Raw genomic sequence first — 25,086 nt, forward strand, 5'->3', positions numbered from 1 at the left:
CAGTATAAATACAAACTATCTAGCCATAACCTAGCCTATACAAGGGGTAATATCTTTCTTTAAAAAAGAAATCATAGCTTAGACTAAGATGCAAAACTTTCAATAGCTTTTAAAAGGGAAAATTGCACGTTTAGTTGTTTATCAATTTTTTCTTGCAAAGTAGTTCGTGAGAGACAATCTTCACTACACTCCCTGTGATTCAACTCAGAAAAAATTTTAAAAGATTTTGAGCACCTACCATGCGCTACGTGCTGAGGCTTTCAGAGGTGAAGAAGATAATCAACGCTGTTGTATTATGAAGCTGCTACTTTAGTGGTAGATTCTTTGAAGCACAACTAAATGATATAACTTAGAAATCTAGAATTAAAATCGTTTCCTCCTTTCAAAAACTCATTGAACACTAATGTTACACGGTTTTAATATTCTTCCATATATTCCTTTTGTTTGGACACACCAAGATTAGCTGTCAGTAAAACATTAATATTGTTTCTTTCCAAACTGCTCGCTTATTATATATTAAATAGATACTAATACTAACACATGGAAATATATTGAATTCCATCGCTATAGCTTTTATATCCAGATAAAAAGTACTGAGTAACACATGAAAATTTCAGAGACTATATCTTCCATTCAGTGTGTAACTTCTTCCTGCCAAAATTACAACCTAAACCTAAGCTCTGACTTAGAACACACTAAATTATCTTCAGTAGGACTAAAAATCACTATAAAATAAAATTTCCAGTCTAAAATACTATACAATATTTCAGTTCCAGAGTCAAGAAATTTTCTAATTTGCATTTAATGTAAAGAAACATTTATCAAAATAGTCCCTTTGCAGAGTGTTTGGGCACTAAAGGAACACCAGAGAAAAAGCCCGCTTCCACTTTTAGAATCAGTGCTTGTCAATGGGTTCTTCAAAGGCATGAGGAAATACATACAGACAAGAAAATCCCAGCTTCAAAGCAATGAAACCTCAGACACATTCAGACCAAATTGCTCTTTCCACCCTGCTGGCATACTTAGGCGGGTATTATTACACCCTATTAATACATTAGGGACAGTTGTTTAAAGACACATGTTAGCATGTGAAATGTATTTCAAGGCTGGAAGGGATCTTGAGTCATCCAGTTTAACGCCTCATTGTTAGAGTTAAACTGAGGTCCATAGAGGGGAAGTGACTTATGCAAGGTGACCTAATTGGCAAGTGGCAGAACTGACCACCAGAAGTCAGGTTTTCTCAAACTTGATGTACCCAGTAGATTTGACTGAGCATAAAAGAATCGCTTGGGGTACTTAAAAACACAGGTCTCTGTGTCCCATCCCCAGGTATTCTATTTGGGTAAGCTGGGATGGCACCTAGGATTTACTGTTGATGATGATACAACTGGTCTGAGAATCACACTTGAAGAAGTACTACAAAAATCCTTTAACTATTTCCAAAATAATACGGTAGAGTGGTGTGAAAATTTAAAGCAAAGCTTTTAAGGCATTGTTACTCTCCCCACTGTTTCTCATATTCGTGTGAAATGCACAACCAATAAAAGTAAAAATCTGTTGACCTGACTTGGATTATCACAATGAGCCCCTGCGATGGGTTGGAAATCTGGGAATCGGATCATTCTTTCAGCACAAGTTTATCCAGATAATATATTTCTAAGGGCAGTGAGAGGACTATTTCATTCCAGGAAATATTTGAAACTACAAAATTGTGTAACCCCTAAAGTTTTTTTAAACATAATTAAAATTCTCACATCTGTTGAAGATTTGATGTTTAATAATGCATTCCTCTATTCATTCAATGAATATTTACTGAATATCTACCAGCCAGGCTTTTAATTAACATCTATTGCATCTTAAGGGTCTTCAAAATGTCTCCAAAAGCAGACTTGACAATCAACTGGAGAGTGACACTGCACGTTGCAGGAGTTAGATGGGGAGCTCTACTACCCTCCACAGTAGCATTTATGATTACAATAAAGCATACAGAAATATTTTGATTTTACACTTTGAACTTTAATATTTATAACTATTTTAATAGGCTCCTGAATTAAAGAAAATCTCCACAGGCAAAATAACAAAGCAGTAATTAGAATCATAGTTCCCTGAAATAGAAAATGATCTTTGCCACAGGAATAAAGACGCAGACATAGAGAATGGACTTGAGGATATGGGGAAGGGGAAGGGGAAGCTGGGACGAAGTGAGAGAGTGGCATGGACATATATACACTACCAAACGTAAAACAGATAGCTAGTGGGAAGCAGCTGCATAGCACAGGGAGATCAGCTCGGTGCTTTGTGACCACCTAGAGGGGTGGGATAGGGAGGGTGGGAGGGAGGCACCAGAGGGAGGGGATATGGGGATATAAGTATACGTATAGCTGATTCACTTTGTTATACAGCAGCAACTAGCACAACATTGTAAAGCAATTATACTCCAATAAAGGTGTTAATTCAATTCTGACAGACTTGTGTTTCACAACGAGTGATATATACTCCTTTAGGAATTCTCTAGAGCAAATAACAAAAGTATTTAGGAAGGTTGAATGAAGCAGGTCCTGAATTTTCATTAACTCTGATGAAATGTGACAGGTTATTGATTTTTAACTCAACCGAGAGTATGGGATTATCATCTCTAAATCAAAGATGACCCCAAAAGATCTACCATTATGCTTTTGGGTATGTATTAACATGCTGTCATTTCAGATTATTTTGATTTATTTGTTGACCCTCCATCTTGTTCTAGAAAGGATTCAAGGCTGTTATTTTGAATTAAGGTTTGCTTTTCAGACTTTTTCAGATGAAATGAAAGAAGTAGTTGGATTTCCATCAACAGATTCTCAAGTTGACAGATCAGGTTCAGTGCATGGCTTCACTTTAATTTCTGGAGGGCACTGCAAAGGATTCCAACTTCACCTACAAAGAAAAGCAAAGGAGCCACTCATACCATGAACAAACACCCTTCAAGTGTCCACAGTGTGTAAAACACTAGGGGGTCAGTGGGGTGTGTGGATATACTAGGTACCACCGCAACCTTCAAGGAGCTGGCATCCTAGGATTTGGGTTGTCACAGGCGATTCCAAGTTGTAGGAGGCACTAGAGCTATTAATGTAATTAGTTTCCCTTTTCCATAGGCTGTTTCTCAGGGAAGGAGTTAATCATTCTCTCCCCGGGAAATCACTAGCTGTTCTGTTTCTCTTTTACATGACCAACCACAGATGCTTGCAAGGAGCTAAGCCACAGAACCTAAGCCACACAAACCCGCTGTGTCGGAATCACCTGGGGCCTTATTACAAATACAAACTCCTGAGTCATATCACGCATTCAGTGAATTTAGTCTGGGGATATGACACAGGACTATTAATTTCTAACTAGCTCTCCAAATGATTTCTAGCTCTCCAAGTGATTCTAAGGGACACGAGGTTTGAGAAGGCATGGTCCAAGCAGGTAAGTCAGCCTAGATTGCCAGACCACTGGACTAAGGAGGGTACGATGGAGCTGCTTCCATTCATGACATGTTCTCACATGCCAAGGGGCCACAGGGACACAGACTCTTCACAGAAGTGGAAGGGGCCTTGGAGACACATCAGCCTCCCTCCTTCCTAGATCCTGAGGAAAGTACAGAGTGGTGATGGGGCCTTATATTAGGTCACGCAGCTCTAAGGACCCTTCACCTCCTAAATTTGCTGTTCTGTGATTTTAAAAATTTCCTTATAAACAATAGTCTTTTGCTTCCTCGGGGGAAATGAGAGAGAGAGAGCAAACAGCTACGGCCTGACCCTTCCATCTCACACCCCAGCCTCCGGAGCCCTTGGCTGGCCTCTTTGGTGAGCAGATCTGTTCCAGCCGAGTGTCCAAACGGTGTCTATGGGGGAGAATCAGCCTTGGGCTTTTTCAAGATGGCTGATTGCAGGGGGCCATACCTAAGGAGGAATGACTATAATGGGCTAGCTCTACGTCTTAGAAGTGGCCTCAGGCAACATAAGAGGGGTAGGAGAGGGATACTTCAAGCCCACCTGCCCTTTTGGCCTTCGTTAGCATTGTTTGAGATAGAAACCTCCACTTGGCCTAGAGCTCCTCCCTTTAGGCTTGATCCTTTGGTGGTTTTAGCCATTTATTCAATAGCTCTTGAGTACCTAATATGATTTTTAGGAATAGGGCTAACTGCTAGGGGTTTGACAGCAAATCTGACGTGGCCCTGCTCAGGTCTAGTTGGGGAGACAAGTAAACAATTACCAAATTATAAAAAAATGTAATGATAAATGCTCTGAGAGAGGGATCTGTGGGAATGCCAAGATGTAGGAGGGACACCCAAACCAGTCTTCCTATCAGAAGAGATATCTATGAACGATTAAAAGATGAACTGGGGTTGGGACCACTAAATGAGAGTGGTAAGGAGACTATTTTAAACAAGAACTGTATGAGCGAAGGCCAGGGCCCAGGGGAAAGCATGGTGGGTGTTGCTGGAAGGGAGTCTGAAGGCTAGAAAAAAATCGGGCGATGAACAAATAACACTGTGATTTTTTAAGAGCAACTATGATAACATCCTCATTATCCAGGAAGAGTAAGTCAATAGATGAGCTACTCTATGGTTGATAAAGTAGATAGAACCTATTCCTTAGGGGTTGGTATTCCAGGCAGAGCAAGATCCAGTGGACACTTAGAGAGAAAGAGGTGAAGATGCAAAGGAGAAAGAAGGATGTGGCAGCGACAAGCCAGAGTGGAAAAGTGGTGTGATGGTAGGAGGTGGGGTGAAATCTAGGAAGGTCAAAGGAGAAAGGACACGCAAGGCAATGCTGGCCTTTTTGCCAAGTTTTTCTCTTTCAGTAAATCAGTGGCTTCCCTGGAGATGCTTTTCTTCTTAATTAAAGATTTAATACATCTCTTATCGTTCCTATGGTGAAGGTAAGAAGACACAATCCTCTAGTTATGGGAGAATGGCCTCAAAGGGTGTAAATTACTTACTATTGATGGAGTCAGCCAAAATCGTAAGTTGCTGGGTATTGTCCAAGACCTCGATCCTCTGGGCGTATGGGTCATAACGAACTGAGAAGGGCCGTGGGATTATAGCAGCAAAGTTCCTGAAACCAAACCCATAGATCTAAGTGAAGGGTACCATTCGGGGAAAAATAATTTTAAAAGGTTTTTCTGTTGCATTTCACTTGGCTCTTGGTAGCACTGAAACCTCACTAGAACAGGGGCTTTAGAACCAGGCTGAGAAGTGAAATGGAACTTTAGTGAGGTCCTCTTGGGAAGCCAGTGCATTTGTGGGCTAGCATTTTGCCTTTGCTCACCTAAGCCCAGTGCATTGAAAGCTGACATGCCCAGCTTCACAGGATCCCAGAGGCTTATACGCCTCATGCTTTTTATCCATCACCGATAAGGTATAAAACAAGTGGTAAAAAATGGCATCATGGTTGTCCTGTGCTGGTAGACCCTCTGCCTGGCCTGCCTCCTGCTGGGAGCAGAGTGGCTCAAGCAGGTTGATGGCAAGGCCATCATCGCGGAGGGCTGAGAGTCTTAGAGCCCTGGTACCACTCCATCAGCCTCTTGCTGAACTGCCTCTGAGACTGGTACATTCGTTAATTCCTTACTGAGGGCCGACTATGTGTCAGGCGCTGTGCTAGGGTCAGGGAAAGAGCAGGAAACAGAGAAGACCAAAATCCCTATCCTCGTGGACCTTAAATCATACAAGAGTTTAGACATTAATAAGTGCTAAGGAGGGGGCTTCCCAGGTGGCGCAGTGGCCGATGCAGGGGACACGGGTTCGTGCCCCGGTCCGGGAGGATCCCACATGCCGCGGAGCGGCTGGGCCCGTGAGCCATGGCCGCTGGGCCTGCGCGTCCGGAGACTGTGCTCCGCAACGGGAGAGGCCAGAGCAGTGAGAGGCCCGTGTACTGCAAAAAAAAAAGTGCTAAGGAGAAAAATAAACCACAGAAGGGGATAAGGAGTGCTGGCGGGAAAGGGCTGGGTCGTGACTGTAAATAAGCTGGTTAGAGAAAGACACACAGAGAAGGTTAAATGCCGGTGAAGATTGGAAGGAGGGGAGGGGACGAGTTATGCAAGTATCTGGGAGAATAAAGCGACAGGGACTTCCCCATGTTAGAAGACTTCTAGCGCTACTCGGTGGGCGGACCTCTGTGGCCGCCCTGTACATAGGAGAGTTCAGGTGTGGACTGGGGGGCGGCAATGAGCAAGGATCGGCTGGCAGGCTTGTCTGCAGGGCTCAGCACAGTTCAGCCAATAAGCTATGAAATAGGGTCCCGCGAGGAAAGAACTTCTCTCAACAGATAGTGAAAAGAGACAAAGGTGGGGAGGCTGGGAGATAACGCGGTCTGATGCATGCCCTTGCTATAGTCATTGGAGTCCACTCTCCAGGCCACCCACAGATCAGGGGCACTAGGGCAAATCAGGAGGGTCCCAAGAGCCGTTGACCCACCTTGGTCATCACCTCACCTCACTTTCTCCTTGGCATCATTAAAGCTCTCAGCCACGTAATACAGGGGCTGGAACTCTGTGATTGTGTACTGCTGGAGAGCCGTCTTCTCCAGTTCCAGAGGAAGGAGCTTCGGCTTGCCTGACAAGCAATACTGCAGGTCCCAGATGGAAAGTTTTCATGGTTAAATCAGGGCTGGTGGTCCCTGCCACATCCCAGAGGCCATTGGTGCATCCCCTCCCATCCCATCCTGATTCCTTCCATACCCCAGCCCAAATGCAGTAAACTAAATTATTAGGCATATACTAGATAACCTTTATAGCTCGTCTAAAGCCAGCAGTCAAGATAGAAAGGAGTATTTTACCCCAACCATTTTCAAGTAAGGTGATCAATAGACAACGTGGGGGCCAACCACATTTTCCGGCATGTGTTTGCATATATCCCAATGTACAGTTCAACCTCGGGCTCAGGAGGCCCCTCTGCACTGGAGACCTGTGTACTACCTCTAACACCCACAGTCGTGACCAAATCATAGCCGCTAAGAGATCAATCACTTGAGGAGAAGCCCCCAGGTTGAATTTCAAAGTGAATACAAATGGGTTTCAACAGCGCAAAGAGAAAAAGGATGGTCTGCTGCACCCACCGCTTTCAGATCCATCCTTGGTTTCTGTTAGGGTCATACCTGTAATTCACCAAAGGATGACAGGAGCCCAGCACCATATGCCTTTATGGAGTCTCCTTGCTTGCAGAGCCCAAACTCCACAGTAAACCAGTAAATCTGAAATGGAACGTCAAGTTGAGAGCATACCTCGTGGAAGGGAAAGGCCGCAGATGACCCAGGGCTAAGGACAGGACTGCCCAGCTGGGAGTTTGTGCAGGTCTGTTCTCTGAATCAGCATGACCTGGGGTCATGGTTTTGTGTCCTATGTCTTACCCTATCCAGTCACCTGTTGAATCAAGAGTTGGCTGAATGCAAGATGTGATGGGACGCAGTGGAGGAGTACTGAGGAAGCCCCCAGAGGATACTCCCAGCAAGCAACTCTCTCTGTGACAGGAACTCCTCCACCCCTTTTGCCTTCTCCATGGCATCAACTAGAGTGAGATGCTCCCCTAAGTTGGTTGGAGTTACCAGACAATCCCATCAGGCTCCACGGGGGAGGCAGGGGATTCGGTCATGATAGAATCAGTGAGGGGGCATCTTATCATCTGTGTGGCTGAACCACACTGACTCCATTTTGTCAGCTCCATCTAAGCCTGCAGTCCTAACCCCTCCCCTTTCTGCAAGACTGAGCTTTAGCCTATTCACAGGGAATGCACCAGACAAGTTCCTCATCTACTTTTACCCTTGCCTGATATAAAAACTTCACCTGATATGAAAAATTTTGCTGACGCAGACGGTTAATGGCTCACGAGGAATAATGGTCATGAGACCCCCTGAGGGGATGAAAAAACCCTGGCTCCTGACGGAGCAGACATCCTTCTCCCTTAGTAGTCAGAGTCTATCTTTAGTTTTGGTCCCTTTAAATCCCCCCTGTACCCTTCTCGTGTGGCAGAGTGAGGCTACAAATGCCTTTGGGCTGTTGTCCTCCTGGCCCTGCCTGTGTGTAAGTTACACACAATAAACTTCATCATTGCATTTTATGGAGTTTCCTGCTTCCTTTTTTGGCCTCAAACTTCCTTCTCAGTTCGGAGGTTATTATTTAATATCCCTACCATCCAACAATCTGTGTTAAAACCCTGTCAGTCACTGCACTTATCCTCCCCAAAAACCAAATCCTTTTCTTTCAATAGCTCCCAGTGCAACGTGCCCTAGATAAATGGCCTGGGCAATAAGGTCTTGGAAGTCTGGCACCACCCTACTGAATAGAGCCAAGAGAAAGCCAAGGCCCAGTTAGTGCTAGAGATTGTCACAGTCTTGGAGAATTAGCTGTGGGTTTCTAGTTAAGTCCGTTGATTGCACTAGAGAATGCTAAACCTGCGAAGGCTGTCAGAACTTAGTCTGACCTCCGCACATACAGATGAGACGTCTTTAGCCCAGAGAGGTCAAGCTACATGCATACAGTGGCACAGCATCTCAAGGGCAGAGCAAGGAGCCCAAGACTGTTTCCAGCTCAGTATATCAATAATAAGATTTTTTTTTTGAGAAGCTATGTTGGTAATGAGTACTTTTATCATTGTTACAGCAAGTAACATGATGCTCTGCATTTGAATTTCTTTTTTTCTTACAAGTGAGAGATTCTATCAAGCTCTGCAGTTTTCTTTGAAAGTTGCTTTTTGTATCACTACAGCATCTGGCAGTTAAAAACTCACATTCACACAAATTTAACTCTTCAGACCCTCAAGACGATCATGATATACTTTTGAGATGGGCAGAATATAAACGATTGTGTCTATTTTTAGAGATGAGGAAGCAAAAGCCACTTGCCCAGGGTCTCAGAGCAGCTGGTCAGTGAGAAAGGATCGGAGTTTTGGGCCTTCTGATAAACTGAATTCATAAACTTCTAAACTGATACATCTTCATGATATATTTGCATTCATCTGCCGTCCCTAATTCCATTATAAAGTTTTATTTCTCATCTTCCCAGCTGAGCACATTATAAGAAATGTGGCTTAGAGGCTGGGGAGGGATGCACGCAAGCTGGAAAGGGGTCTGTAGGAAGGAAAGCCCTGTGCAGAGTCTGTGCAGAGTCACTGCCTCCATGGCTTCAAAGGATGAGCCATCGCATCCACTGGGGAAGGAAGTGTTCAGTTAGAAGGGGAAAGCCCACCCCTTTTTCTACCTGGTGTCTGAGAAAGGAAAGATCTTAATGCTGGCTCCAGTGTAAAGGTAGAGAGTAAATATTCCCTCTTCAAAGCTGTGAATCCAGCTTCCCACCCACTTAGGGGGGTTCTCAAGGACTATCATTATAGGCTGTTGGTGTTTTCAAGACACTGTTTAAAATTAAATGTCTACATACAGTTGATTTCACGATCAAACCATTAAGAAGTCAAAATGTGAAATGTCACTCGTGCAAACGTAACCCAGGGCATTCTGATTTTTTTCCGCAAATGACCTGGCTTTCAGGGAAGGAGCAAAGCTTCAAAGACCTGAGGCCCTGACACCATCCACCAGGAAGAGAGAGAACTTACTGTTGCGAGTTTCTCAATGTACTCGTCGGGGGCACCCAGAGAGGCGAGGCCAATTTCCTGTAATTGTGGAGAAACAAAGTCACTGGCATGGCTGGGGTCTGCCTATCTTCAACCTTTACCCTCGGGTCCGACCTCATACTTGACCACAGGAAAGGGATGGGTGGCTAGATGCCTTCAGAAGGGCCCAGATAGACTCTCATTGTTCTGTCAAATCTTCCTTGACCACATTTCATAAAATCACAGATCTCTAGAATGGGGGAAGCCTTTATCCATCACTTGGTCCTTTGTATTCACTTTGCAAAAGAGAAAACGGAGGCACAGAGAAGGGAGACGACCTGCTCAAGGTCACACGATAAGTGGCATCTGAAGTTTCATGTCCTGATTATTATTCCATAGTTCAAGTGGAACATTCCTGGAGCACTAGATGAGACTTAATCATGTACCCTGAAGACACCACAGGAGACTTGCAGAGAAGTGCTTGACATCTGTCCAGGTATATACATAGCTGGAGAGTCTGAGATGTCATGGACCACCTCTCATCACAGCTCCAAATCCAGGATCCCCTAGTGGTCTCTGTCTCTTTCATGGCATTTGCTCCAGCCTACCTTGTATCAGACATACCGTATATATACAAATATATATGCTTCTTTCCTACTATATGAATTTATTTATTCCAAAAATATTTATCAAATGCCTTCTGTGTGGCAGGCAGTGTACCAAATGATAAAGATCCTTGACCTTGTAAATAGTGTCTAAGTGGATAGCGAAAGACAGAAATAATAAGCTTATACATAGGTATGTTACAAGGTGGTAAGTTCTTTGGAAAGAAGAAACAAAAGGATGAAGGGACAAGGGGGGACCCGGAGTACCAGGAAAGCGGGGGTGGGGTGGGGAGGCTGGGATTTTAAATAAGCTTCCAGGGTAAGCATCATTGGGAAGGCGATATCTGAGCAAAGACTTGATGGAAGAGAGGTTGATGGCATTGCTGATATTTGAGGAAAGAGAATTGTGCAGGCCAAGTGTACAGCCCGTGGAAAAGCTCGTGAAGGAGGGGCAATGCCGGTTGGTTCAAACAACGGGGAAGGACCACTGTGGCTAGAGCAGAGTAAGGGTTAGGGGTGGCAGGTGACAGCAAAGAGGGATCTGCAGCTCAATCATGTAGGAATTCCTTGGCTGTTTTAGGGCTTAGGATTCTCCTCTCTACAACACGGGGAGCCAAGGCAGGGTTTTGAACAGAAGGGTGGCAAGATCTGATTTGTGCCATCAAAGATTCACTCTGACTGCTGTGTGAGAGTTGACTGTAGGGGGTCAAGTGTAGAGGCATAAAGACGGGTTAGGAGGCTACTGCAGTCACCAGCATGAGAAGCGATAGGGCTGAGATGAAATTGGTAGCAGTGGACGTGATGGGCAATGGTCAGATTCTACATATTTTGGAGGTAAAAGACAGAATTTTATGCAAGATTGATTGTGGGGTATGTCCGAGAGGAGTCAATAATGCTTTCGGTTTGAGCGACTGGAAGGATGGAGTTGCCATGAGCTAATACAGGAAGAGCTGTAAGCGAAGAAGGTTTGAGTGGCAAGATCAGGAATTCCACTTTGGACAGGATGAATAGAGATGTCCATCAGACATCCAAGCAGAGATATTGAGTAGATGGTTGGATATGTAAGTCTCAGTTTTGGGACTGAAGTCTGGGCTAGATGTATAAATGTGTTCATCGTCAGAGTGGAGATGGTACTTAAAGCCATGAGATTGGATGGTGCTTAAAGCAGACAGAGAGAAGGACCAAGGACTGGGCCCACTTGGAAGCAAGAGGCTACATGGTCTTCATCTCTGTATCCCTCCCTGGCCAAGCCCATTACATGCAAAGAAAATGCTGTCTGATTTAGAGTAAATCAAATTCAGACACTGACTTAGCCTGGCTCCACTCTCCTGCCCCTTCCCCATCTGTGTTCCATCCACCCAGCTCAGACATGCCACGGTCCTGAATCGAACAGAAGTCATAGACAAATGCAAGGTTGAAAGAGTGCCCTGTTCTCATAGTCACCATTCTTTGTGAGCCCAGATCTTGCCTAAAACAAGGGGCCCAAAGTGCTTCATCCCCACTCCATCCTGCACTCCAGTGTCCTGCTTTTAGATCACAAAGGAATATGCTCAGGGAACTCAAAATGACTCCCTGCCTTGGAACTGTCCGGGTCAAAGTTGGAACCGTGAACACTCATGACCCAGTAGCTTCTGTCTGCTGACTCAGGTAATTGTCCTGTCTTCTGTGGGGAGTCCCCAAAATGGAACCGGCTTGGGGAGAATGGCCACTTGGCCTCTGACTGGGCAGAATAACCTCTGGTGATGAGAATTAAAGGTTCCTATTCCCCGAGGAAAAAACTGATCTTCCTTTGGCCGTGTTAACAAATCCTGGTTTGAAAGCTATCCCAAGCAATCAATGACATCTTAGAAGCAGGAACCGCACTTCTGAAAGTCAGCTGGTCGGCAAATAGCCTCAGTCCCATGGTGAGGCTTTCACAGTTAAAGTTCACCTAATCTCTAAACACTCCCACTTCTAAAAGTCCAACAATCTCTGAACTTCACAATCCCCCCAAACCCACAAAAAAGCAATCATTGTCTTTGTTTAGAGAGGCAGTGTCTAACAAGTGCAGTTTTCCCTTGGTTAGCAAGCAGTTAATTCTGCTTTCTGTTGGTTAGTTTGTTTCAGCTACTCAGTGGTAGCCTCTTCATTCAAGAGTGAAAATAGTTATTTCTTTCTGCTGAGGGGAAATGCTTGTGAAATTCACACACACGTGGCCCAGCCTTTGCTCATAGGTCATTCCATTTGATCCTCATTCTTCCTTGTGAGGAAGAAAACTGTCAGGGAGGGCTTTTATTGATCCACGTCTCTGTGACCCAGGCACAGGGTGGCCTGGCAACGTGCCCCCCCGGCAGCACCATTCAACTCTCCCATGATCGCAGTTACCCAGTCATGGTTTAGGGCTGCCTCTCAGTGCCAGGAGAGACTTACTAGGATCCTTTCACTCATCCAAAAAGCATTTTCGAGCCTGCTCACACCACTGTGCTAGATGAATCAAAGCCTAGCCTGCTGCTTTGATGATGGTGACGAGGCAACTGGCCCTTTATTTTTTGTCAGCTATGAGTCAGGCTATTGGCATTGGATTCTTGTCAAATGCCATCTTACTTAATGAAAGCATATACAAAACTGACTGCCGGACAGGGGAGAAAGTGGCAAAGGCCCTAAAGAGGACGGGAAAAAAAAATGCCCGGAGAACTTGGAAGATGGTAAGGTTACTTCTGCATGGGGATCAGGGAGGTTTTCACGGATGAAAAGGCTCTTAAACTACACCCGGTAGGACAAGTGAGATTAGCTAAGTCAATAACACACAATTCAGAGGATGACTGAGTCACCAATTCCATGCTGTGGTCCCTGGGATTGGCAATTGGCCAGCTCCATGGGACCACATACCCATCTGTGATGGGATCACAGAACTGTACCTGGTTTCTACCCTGGCAGAGGACATGAAGGCCCCTCCATGGATTCAATTTACCTTGAGCAGTCCAGGTCTCACCCCTGTAAGTAGAAGGCTAGAGAGATCAGTTCCTCACCTGCGAAAACTGGGCAAAGCTGCGATCTGAAAACAAGGGTACATGTCCCAACAGCTCATGGCAGATGTCACTGAAAAACAGAAAGCACAGAGCTTGGAGGGGAGGAGGGTTATAAGCCATGACAGACTCAGTCTCTCTACGTGAGGAATGGGTGCAAGAAAGGAAGCAACTCATTCAGTCTTACAAACTCATTCCTAAGAATAAGTGGTGTGTAAAGCTTGCTATCAGTTGAGACAAGGTACAAGAGAAAAGGGAGAAGGGGAAAGAAAAGTAAGGGACAGGGCAGGGCACGGCAGCCAGGGGGTCTTCGGTGTACGCCCAGTGGGATGCAGAACAAAAGAGGCAATATTCCTATGAGCATCCTCCCATACGCCTGCGCGAGCTGTGGATCACAAACACTTCCCATCCCAAGTCTTCTCGTTGGTATTGACATCCCTGGGCAGATACAATATGCTCAGTTAGTTATTCCTCATGGGAACGTAATAATAATGACAGAGTCCTCTCTTATTCTGGAGAGGGCAGCCGTTGGTCAGAGAAGAAAACTTAACGTTTATTTAACACTTTCGGCACCAGGTTTATTAGGAACAGGTCTTTTCTGGTTTACAGTAATGAACTTTGCAGGCTGGGAAAGATCATTTGGGGCATCCTGCTGACTTTTCATATCAATTGCTTAAGTTCTATCTGACTAAGAAGATGGCTAAAAGCATGGCGGCTAGTCATTCACTACCTCCAGCCAAGACACAATCTAGGCAAAGAGAGATTAGAATCATCTAGGTGTGATTCAGAAATGAGGAGGTGTTGAGACAGCCTGGCCGTCACTTGTTCCTGTTCCCCTTGGGCACTTCACAGCTCTGACTTCTACCGTCTCTTTGGAATTTGAATGTGAGCTCTCATTCTCTCATTCAGAGGAGATCTGAACCTTTGAGTCACAAGATACCTAAATTTCCAATCAGTACAATCTATTCCGACAGAGAAAATCCCCAGAAGAGATGAGTTTCCCTTGTCGTACTGTTGTCATCCAGGCAACTGGTCCCATGGACCAGCCCACAGTGTGCCCGGAGCAGGGAGAGATGGCACTCACTGGCTGGCAACTGATAGCAGAAGGACGATACTCACGGTTCAGGCGTATACATGGGCTTGGACCCATGTCTGATGTACTGAGTGCAGTGGAAGACTCGAAAGGCCAGGCCACCCAAGAAATCCCGAGAGGAAAGCAGGCCAGCCACAGGTCGGAGGCGGAAACCAGTACAAGCTGGGAAGCAAAGGAGAAAGAAAACTGAAAGCCCATCACAGGGAGCCAAAAGGGCCTAAAGACCTTTAGGGGGGGAACCAGTACACTCAACTGTCCAGGAGCATGGGTGTCGATGCCAAGCAGACTTGGCTTCAAATCTATGCCCCAGTACTTTCTAGCTGGGTGATTTGAGTCAAGGAGTTTCACTTCTCTGAGCCTCAGTTTTCTCATCTGCAAAATGGGGGTAGATACTTCTTAGGGTTAGTCTGAGAATCAGAAGAGCTAATAAATATAAAATACTTAGAGCCTAGCACATTGGAAACATCCAGTAAATTTAGCTTTCATTATTGTTTGTTAGGGTGGAATGCTTATCCCCTACTTCTCATGTTTCCAGAGTGGGGAGGGAATTTTCACTCTACTTCCCAAGATGGAAGAATATGAAAGGAACACTTCTAGCTTTTCTATATGTGCTTCACACAGGACACCCCTTGAGGAACAGTGACTTCTCTGATTGAAGGATCTGAGAAGAGGAAATGAATATTCTCAATTTAACCCTCTCTGCCCTTTCTCTCTTCACGATCCACACAGTAGCTCATTCTGGTCTGCTCTTGGCCAGGCAATGGACTACACACTGCACCAATGAATTGGCGAGTAAGTTTACCTAATCCAGGGGTGAAATATTAGGAAATCCATTTTGGTTGCACATCTATACCACATTCTCTAAGTAGCTTCTATCAGTAATACAGCTGACATTTTGATCACCCATCTCTCTGGTTCCTATATCTGTCTCTCAATTTGTTCCAAACCTGGAAGGAGAATAGTAATGACAGTGATAATGGTAATAATAGCTAACACTATATAATACCTACCACATGTCAGACACAGCTCTAATCACTTTATATATATTAATTAACCCTCATCCTAACTCTAGGAGGTAGATGCTCTTATTAGCTCCACTTTACAGATGGGGAAGCTGAGGCATACAGAGGTTAAGGCTCCTGCCCAAGGTCATAGCTACCAACAGTCTGGCTTCAGAGTCTGTTTCCTTAATTGCTACTCTATACCTCCCCAACTGCTAGTATTACTGCTGTATTCTTCTTGTTATTGGCCATAGCAACCTGCGTAATTAATCAAAGAATGTCTTTAAGACTCCTTTGTCCCTCCGCTTACGTGCCTTAGAACCTCAGGCTGAAGTTCATTCTGCTTGGGCTCCCCGCTCCTCTCTTTATCTGAGAAGTAAAGACTCTAAACGGAAGGGATTCAAAAGGTCATCTAGCCACCCCCTCTCCCAATCTATCCTAGCTACCACTTCCCTCCCTGCCACGTAGCTTCCCTGGCTTTTTGCCCCAGAGCTGGCCATAGCATCTCTGCATAGTTCAGAGGCACGGAAAACTCTTTCTATAACCCTGTGGTCTGTATCCCCACTTTCCCTCATTTTACCTGGCACGTAATAGGTGTTTAATATGTTTTGTCTGTTTATTTTGATTTTGCTGAGTCAACACCACCTGGCAGAAAGGAAAACATTTATCTCCCCTGGAAATGATGGGCAGGTCAACCCGATCACGAATTTACCCACTGAGTTACTCAGATTCCAACGAAGCCCAAATTCCATGAGCACCTGCCATAACACTAGGTAACACTATGCTTTCACATTCAATATCTTATTTCATTCTCACAATTTCCCTAGGAGAAAGGCTAAAAGGCTGACGGTCTCCATTTGACAGATGACTAAACTGAGGTAGTTTTTCCCAACTAGAGAGGATCAAAGCAAGATTCCAGATACCAGATGCATAGACTTAGAGCTCAGGTATCTCGGCACAAATCTCATTTTCTTACACAAACGCACACTGCAGCCAGCTCGTAAAGCAGCAGGAGCTGCAGGAAGAACCTGGACGAGGCACCTTGGGCTTTGAGTGTTAAAAAATCCTTTCAGGGGGCTTCCCTGGTGGCGCAGTGTTTGAGAGTCCGCCTGCCAATGCAGGGGACACGGGTTCGTGCCCCGGTCCGGGAAGATCCCACACGCTGCAGAGCGGCTGGGCCCGTGAGCCATGGCCGCTGAGCCTGCGCATCCGGAGCCTGTGCAATCCCGGTTTTCTTGGGACAAGCAACCTGCCTGCATCAGCATGAACACACTCACCTCCATTTACTTTTCTTCCCCTCCCCATCCTCCCCACACCGACCTTTTGACCCTGATGTGGACTTACTCTGCAGAAACTGAGAAACCTCTTCGAGCTGGGGGATGTTATCTTCGCGGAAGCCACAGTACTTTTCCAGAAGTGGGAAAATGTGGTTGTGCTCGTAGCAAGCATGGGTTTTGTACAAGGACTTCAGGGTCCTGAACACTATCCCCCATGTTTTCTTTTCTTCCTCCGTGTATTCCACTCGAGGGATGGGCTGCCCACTAGGATACAGACATGAAATATTTGTCTGCTGCAGGGCAGGTGCAAGAGTAGAGGATGAAGGAGCCGTAGCAGAGGGAGACGGGTTCAGAGTCTGTGAGCTGCCGCCCCCGACCACAGCGGATTTCATATTTCATAAGTGATTTGAAAGAGGGAAATTCCATTTCTTGATATAGCAAACATTCATGTGACTTGGTTAAGCAAGGATACAAGCTCTCACCTCATCCACTGCACCAAGGATTTCCTCTCACTTTGGGAAACCACTTGGCTTTTCTGTTCTCCTATCTCCTATTCTTTACCCAGTGTGGAAATTCACTTACCTTCGGGAGCCTGTAATATAAATGTGTGAAGTAGCAGGTCTAGATAGGAGGGCGGAGGCTGAGTCAAGTGAAGAATACATCCTCTTTCTAAACAAAGGCATCCAAGTTCAAGCAAACTAAAGCAATTCTACCTGTTGGCTAAAGTGGATTTAATATGTGTACCGTGAGTTTGAGATCCCTTGTTTAATGGGCATGTACTTGCTGGATTTGATATTTCTGCCCCTAGGAAGTTATAAAGGTACTTAAATGCATGCTAGGTGCAAGATCTGCTTACCTAGCATCTTCCGCTATGACATAACAAAAGTACGGGGAGCTTATTAAAGTATCTGCCCCTCAGATCCGGAACCTGTGGGGAAGGGGAGGGCCCGGGCATCTGGATTCCAATAAGCTCCCAGGTGACACATTATAATTTGAGAGTCATTAGTTCGATAGGTCCTTCTGAAAACCATCTAAGAGTGAGCTGTGTTCTGAACAGCAAAAACAAATGAAAACCAAACAAAGCCTGACTTCAAAGGCCCGTGACTGTTCTCTGGGCTACAGGCCTGTTTCCTAACAGGGTACACGGTGTCTGGGACAAGGCGAGACTGTTTACCTTAGAATTATGGATCATCTTCAGGCTCCAAACTAGGTCCCTCCTGCCCTTTCAGAGCTGTCGCTCTTCCAAGGACATTAAAGCAAAGTCATCATTATGTTCCACGGAAAGATGGGCAGGGATTAGGGGAAAAAGACAGACTGTTGCTTCAGAATTGAAAGCAAGACAAGCCCAGAGGGTTCTATAATGGCGTAGGGACTGAAAAGAACATCAGGAAAGCCCCTGCCTATGGATGCACCATTGTTTCAGGGCTAAGTGCCGATGCAGGGAAAGAACAGGCTTTGGAAACTGACAGAGATGGGTTCACTGCTTCGCTCCGCCATTGCCTAGCTGAATGGCCTCAAGCAATTTAGTAAACCTCTTTGAGCCTAGTCTGCATAGCCGTTAGGTGGGCTAATGCCAACTAACTCTTTGGAGGGTATGGAAGAGAGTTAACTGAAATGCTACGTATACAATACAGATGTTAAAAAATTAAAAAAAATTTAAATTAAAAAGAAAAGAAATGCTATGTATAAAGTACGTAACACTGGTGCTGACAATAATACCATTGGATAGTTGGTAATTATCATGATAATGGATTCTCATTTAGAAAGAAAGGTATCTGCTATTTCTGCAACAAATTTTCAAGAGTTAGTAACGTCCTAGGCACCGAGCTGTCCCCCTGGTTGACATTTACCGTGCCAGGGGTTCAATATCCATTCCCATTCTTCCAGTAAAGCACCCTTCTCCCATCTCAGTCTGCAGGTTCAGGTAAGAGGAGACTCCACCACTCCTACCTTCAGAGGTGGGCATGTGACCAGGCCCAGTCAATTAGAGTGTCTCATTTCCCTGGCCACAGTGACTGGCTGAGAGATGGGCCCATGTCCTGATGAGAGCCAATGAGACTCAATGAGAGAACTTTTGTTGATTGTGTTGAAAAGAGACAGAATCTCTGGTTGGGCTGTGGTGTCAGCCTGGCGGTGCTGGGGTCCACCTCCAAGAGACATGAGGCCAGTGCCTCTGAGCAAGGCCACTACAGAGGACACCAGAGTCGGGGGAGGGAGAGAGAATGAGACGCTGAGTCCCAGACCCACCTGTGCCTCAATTACTTCCCTTAAACTTTTCACTTATAGGAGCCAAGAAAAGCCTCCTTTTTGTTTGAGTTGACTTGCAGCTGAAAGATATAAATCCCTATAGTCCACTTAGCGTATTCTTACATAAAATTTTAAAGCCTAACCCCCACCCCAGTAACATAATCCAAACCTGCTGCAGCTGCCTTCTAGGTGATTCTCGGCACAATTCCCAGCTCCATCTCTGACTCACCGCTTTGAATCTTTACCGTATGGTCTCTTAGGTTCATGCATTCATTTATTCATTCAACAAATATTTATTGAACACTCATGATGCTCTGGGAATATAGCAGTGAACAAAACAGTCAAAAATCCCTACCACTTACAATGGAATGTTACTCAGCACTAAAAAAGAAGGAAATCCTGCCGCATGCAAACACATGGATGAACTTTGAGGATATTATGCTAAGTGAATCTAGCCAGTCACTAAAGGACAAATCCTGCATGATTCCACTTACATGAGGTACATAAAAGAGTCAAACACACAGAAGCAGAGAGTTGAATGGAGGTTGCCAGAGGCTGTGGGGAGGGAAAAACAGAAGGCTGTGGTTCAACGGGTATTAAATTTCAGTTATGCAAGATGATTAATTTCTTTCTAGAGATTTGCTGTACAATATTGTCTATAGTTAATATTATTGTATTGTATGCTTAAATTTTTGTTAAGAAACTAGATCTCCTGTTAAATATTTTTACCGCATCAAAAAAGAAACATCCCTGCCCTGTGGAGCCCACATTTCTAATGGGGGGGGGAGACAGAAAATCCACACAATTCTGTTAGATGATGAAAAGTGTAAGGGAGAAAAAGAAGAGCAAAGGTCCCTATGGGGGGTGTTAGGGAGGGGTTTCAGTCTTACATGGGACATTGGAGAAGACCTGGCTGAGAAGGTGCCATTTGTATAAAGACCCAGGGAGGTGAGGGTTCACTCTGGAGCCCTCCTTTCACCTGCACTTGCCTGTTTGAGGTTCTGACTCAGACTTCCTGCAGATTCAGCCTGACAGCACCCATCCTTACAGTCTGGGGCAGTGACAGCTCTGTGCTCTTTACATGCCTCCTGGGGCAGCTCATCCCAACCTAGATGTGAGTGGCCCAGGGGCCCCTGCTTTCCTGGGAAGAGGCAGGAGAATCTAAGCTGTAACTCTGCAGCTTCCCAGCTGTGTCAGACCTTGGGCAAGTTATTGCCACTCTCTGATATCTATATCTATATCTGTACCTGTATCTATATATTTTTTTCAAAATAAGGATAATCAAACCTACCTAGTAACATTGTAGTGATAATCAAGTAAGCAATGTGTGAAATGCTGCCTGGATATAGTAAATACTTCAGAATTCTGTTTTATACACACACACACACACACACACACACACACACACACCTCAGCTTCCATAGTCTACTTAGGAATTGAACTCAGCACATTTTTTCCATCTTCTCCTTCTACCAAGAGGCCTGAGATTCTACAAGTTCCTCAGTCTCTGAATACATCGTCAATTAATTTTTTAAAACTATGATCTCATTAAGTAAAATAAACTAAGATATTTTGGGAAGAGTATCAATTTGGCTTGAAATAAAAGGATTTCTAGTTCAGCCAATTAGAATCCCTCTTCCAAAAAAAAAAAAAACATGTTTTAAGGAGAAGACACTGCTTTTGAATTATTCCACCAACCAAAGATGGCATTCAAGGTACTCCAGCACCTGGCATAGCCTTCCTCACTCAGTCTTATTTTACACCAAGTCCCCACACATGGAATTATCACCAGGACAAATAATTTGGTGCCCGCAAAACACAACAGTAATCAGTGTCTCTTTAAAGTGATGTTTTAAGACTTTTGTTAAATATTCTTCTGGAGGAGAGTCAAAGCATCACACGGTAGATGGGCCTAGAAGAGGGTGGCAAACAGGAGCAGGGTTTAGCTGCTTCCTTACTGTCTCCAGTAATTCAGCTCTGTCCCCAGATATATACTGATACATCTACTAATAAAACAAAAGCCCTGTTTCTAACCAGACCTGCCCTCTCATCCACTATCCTCATTCTCTTCCGCTGAAAAACTCCTACTCAATCTTCAATTCTCAGTCTAAATATCACTTCCTCTAACCAATTCCCCCGGTCTACATTAAAGTTCCTAATTATGTGGCCTCATGACACTTGTGTTTTGACTTTAGTCATACCTATTGTGTTTATTGTTCTTTTTGTTATTGTCTGTCTTTCTCAATGATCCCCCAGAAGACACAGAGTCTGTTTGTCTTGCTCTTGGCATAGGTCCTGGAACACAGTAAACACATTGTATCAACTGATCCTGTGATTCTACGACTCAAGGGGCAGGAGTTTGAGCCCCATGTGGTAGGATGACTGGGAAGGCGCTAGAGACCAGAATGAGGGGCTGTTGGCATGGAGGGTGGCAGAGCCCAAGGAAGAGGGTCAAAGCTGAGTCCTGAAAGGCATGACAATTTCTGGGGTGGGAGGAGGAGGCCAGAGGAGACTGAGAAGAAGCCTCAAAGAGGAAGGAGGGAAACCAGCAGAGAGCAGAGTAGAGCTGATTCTCCTTTTTGGCGGCAGTTCTGTTCCATAAAGTCACCATGAACTCTGAGTGAGTACTGAACCATAGCTCCTGCGGGAAATGCAGGACACAACTGATAATCCCTTCCTTGTCTTGTATGTGCTTCTGGTTAAAGACACCTTGGTTAACATATTTGTTGATAGATTCACACTGAACTCACAGCCAACAGCACTACAACAACTCAGGCCTGAAGGAAGCGTATCTAACACATTCTCCCCATTAAGCACGTCAGAGCCATCCTGTACTTAGGAACACTAGCCAGCACTTCAGCACTACGCTGGAGGGCCATTTTAAACAGCAAAATTACTGACAAAAAGAACAAAAATTCAACAAATGTGGCAGGGGACACATTTTTCCCTGCTCTGTGCATGTCTGGGAATGAATGTGAAAGTGCCCCAAGTTTGGGGGTCTCAAATAAATTTAAGCAAGTAATCTTCAAAGAATGAGAATCAATTGTACCAGATACCGAGATAAAAGACAATTGCAAAGAAGGAAGGGGTAATAAATAGCATCAAAAGTTCAAAAGAGATGAGCTGAGATGAGGCTGGAAATAGGCTTTGAATTGGAGGACAAGTTCAGTCCCTAATGAGATATATGACCTTGAGTACATCACTTAACCATTTGGGATTCATCTATACAAGGTAAAAAATTGACTGGAAGATCTCTGGTATTCCTCTGAGTACCAGCCATCTATGAATAGTTTTCAAAAACCAGTTTAACTTATCTGATGACCATCCAGAATCAGGAGGCATTCAACCAATTCCATACTTCTTCGTCAGGTGTAACATTTTTATGGAAAGGAGGTGGATTTGAGTTTTTCCCCTTCAAATCCCAACAGCCAAGAAGGAGTGAATGTATCTCATAAGCAGCTCCTGGATTATGTGGAGAAGTGTGGTTTCCTGACTCAGAGATCCCCAGACACTCAGGGAAGTGGTTGAGAACAACTTTGCAGTTAAACAAGCCTGCGTTCAAAACCAGACTATGCCACCTACTAGTTCTATAACTTTGGCAAGTTACTTAATCTTTTTTAAGCTTTAGTTTTTCCACCTGAAAAATGGGGAGTTATTATTAAAACTAAATGAAATAATGTAAACTAAGCATTTAGCAAAGCCCCAGACATAGCAAGGAGATGATAAATATGACCTATTATTACTGACTATCTCAAGAAGACTCTTGTCTGTACCTGATTTGATGGTGTCTACCTGTCCATGCTGGGGCCACGGTGGGGACAGGGGAGAGAGGTCACCATGTTCTGTGATTCCTGCTTGCCACAAGCCAAGGCCCAGCTGGGTCTAGATATGACCAAGGTCTGCACTATTCTGGATCTTTCTACTACCAGGACTCTTTCAGAGAAAGGAATTTTCTCATTTTCTCTGGAAGTCTTTCCCTTTGGAAGGTAGGCTTTTATTCAGTATACAGAGCCCTAGCATCTCCTTTATCTCCCTCATATTCTAGCAAAGCTGTTAAAATACCATCACCTCAGTGTTCTGAACAACCTGTTCCTTTCTTCTTGGGCATGTCTTTTCTCACACTCTTAACTCAGGAATGGAGCTCAGGTCCCCAAACACTGAGTTTCTCATGGGAGCGTTTCTGAGGACTCAAAATAGCAAAGTGGTTCTCTTCCCAAATAACATATTTGACATTTGCATTTTCCTTTGACTGAAATCTGGTAGAGGAGGAGCACAGAACCCCAGATAGAAAAAAATAAACTCGTCCTAAAATTGCCCTTCACATCTGGGTCAGATCAGATAAAAGTAGAACCCTGAGGCTTGGCTCTCCTGAAACCTCCAATGCTTCACTTATTTCAGTAAAGCAGCCAACTCCCTCTTGAATGTAAATAATTCTCTTTTGCCAGCTTCTGGTTCAATGTGGAGAATACCAGAGGCTATTTTATTCAGGACTGAGGCCTTTTATAATTACTTCAGACATTCCTGCGTAATTACACAACAAAGCCTGGGAGAGAGCTGGGCCCTGGCACAGAGGGTAATTTTGTTTTGTGTTGCGGTCGATTTTTTAAAATGTGTGTTATTCAAGGGAGGGTTTAAATACACACACACACACACACACACACACACACACACACACACACACGGGAGGATTCTCTACACCGGTAGTTTCCCTTTGGGCGAGGGAGAGGCAGGCTAGGAGTTGTTCTTCTCACGCCCCTCACTCCCTGCTCCACCTCCCACCCTGAAGAGCAGACTTACTGTCGATAGCTGTAGGCAATGTCAGCAAATTCCTTCCGTCTTGCTCGGTACACAGGATCTTTAAAGCCCTAGGAAGAAAGGAGATACTTGATTTCTCCAGGCTTTTGTGGAAGAGACCTGGCATATCTATGCATGTTTTGAATGGGGGTCCTTGAGCTCTGACAGTGCATCTCTCCTTCCCCTGATTATACTCTGAAAATAAAGTCTCAGTTAAACTGAGGGTAAGCTCTCCCACTAAATATCGTGAGTGACGCATTACTAGCAATGCTTTCAACTCAGTGTGAGCCTCTGCCTTGGGATTCCAAAGTGCAAACAGTGTCCAGGTTTTAAAGATATTTCATCTACAGCATTCTAACTTGTAAACTTGCTAAACTCGGCAGAGTTATTAGGATGAATGCCTATGAAGAAGATATACAATAGCCGCTAAATTCCTGACCAATGGTATGTGTCTAGCACTGCCTCCTAACTTCTTGAGAGACAAACAGGTACATGATTACTGCTATTGCAATTTAGAAAAAAATGCCATTTATTGAGTGTCTATTATGTACTAGTCTACGCGTGCTATGAACTTATTTTATTTATAACTCTCACAACAAATGTGTAAGGTAGGCCAGTATGATTATCCCTTTCTTTCCAGAATAAACACTGGCTCAGAGAAGTGCAGTCCGGTGAAGTTGAAGCCAGGATTTGAATCACCCAGTTCTTGCTCTTTTCACTTCACTTCAGTAAATGTCAACCTTTACAACTTGGCAGGGGCTCAACTCACTGAGATCCTGCCTTAGTACATAGAAAGGATGATAATAATTTCTCCTCTGAGGCTGACTTGCAGGCAGCCTTTCCTCAGCAATTTGCAAGCACTACACTTCTGAGTGAAAAGAGGCCAAGTGTGTCTTTCAGTGTTGGGGGTGTAGGGGGAGGTCACATCCCTGAGATGGACATGATCCCAATTGGTTAAAAGGACATTTTCCTTATATTTTCTTCTTCGAGTTTTATTGTTTCAGGTCTTACATTTAAGTCTTTAATGCATTTCAAATTCATTTTTTGTGAGTGGTGTAAGATAGGGGATTAATTTCATTCTTTTGCATGTTAATATCCAGTTTTCCCAACATCATTTACTGAAGAGACTATTCTTTTCCCCATTGAGTATTCTTGGCTCCCTTGTCAAATATTAGTTGACTGTATGTGCATGAGTTCATATGTAGGCTCTTGATCCTGTTCTATTAGTCTGTCTGCTTTTATGCCAGTACCATGCTGTTTTGATTACTATAGCTTTGTAATATAGTTTGAAATCAGGACATGTGATTCCTCCAGCTTTGTTCTTCTTTCTCTAGATTGCTCCTTGACATTGGTCTAGGGAAAGAATTTTTGGATATGACACCAAAAGCACAAGCAACAAAAGCAAAAGTAAATAAGTGGGACTACATCAAACAAAAAAGTTTCTGCACAACAAAAGAAACAACTAACAAAATGAAAAGGCAACCTATAAAATGGGAGAAAAT

General features: G+C 44.4%; 1 protein-coding gene across 1 annotated transcript in view; it reads right to left on the reverse strand.

Moving 5' to 3' along the window:
* Window positions 1-4,886: 4,886 nt before the first annotated feature.
* The window catches only part of PAH (phenylalanine hydroxylase), a 68,693-nt gene continuing 48,493 nt past the window's right edge, over window positions 4,887-25,086 (reverse strand). Inside the window, exons 5-12 of the mRNA XM_022599827.3 lie at window positions 23,588-23,655; window positions 16,611-16,807; window positions 14,292-14,427; window positions 13,176-13,245; window positions 9,566-9,622; window positions 7,119-7,214; window positions 6,457-6,590; window positions 4,887-5,081 (exon numbers count right to left, since the gene is read on the reverse strand). Coding sequence (XP_022455535.2) covers window positions 4,958-5,081; window positions 6,457-6,590; window positions 7,119-7,214; window positions 9,566-9,622; window positions 13,176-13,245; window positions 14,292-14,427; window positions 16,611-16,807; window positions 23,588-23,655 — 882 coding nt within the window. The 3' untranslated portion in view covers window positions 4,887-4,957. The remainder of the gene's footprint in view (window positions 5,082-6,456; window positions 6,591-7,118; window positions 7,215-9,565; window positions 9,623-13,175; window positions 13,246-14,291; window positions 14,428-16,610; window positions 16,808-23,587; window positions 23,656-25,086) is intronic.

The sequence above is a fragment of the Delphinapterus leucas genome, chromosome 11 (genome assembly GCF_059928025.1).
Source record: "Delphinapterus leucas isolate spDelLeu-1000000601 "Yukka" chromosome 11, BTC_Dleu_Yukka2, whole genome shotgun sequence".
Classification (NCBI taxonomy): Eukaryota; Metazoa; Chordata; class Mammalia; order Artiodactyla; family Monodontidae; genus Delphinapterus; species Delphinapterus leucas.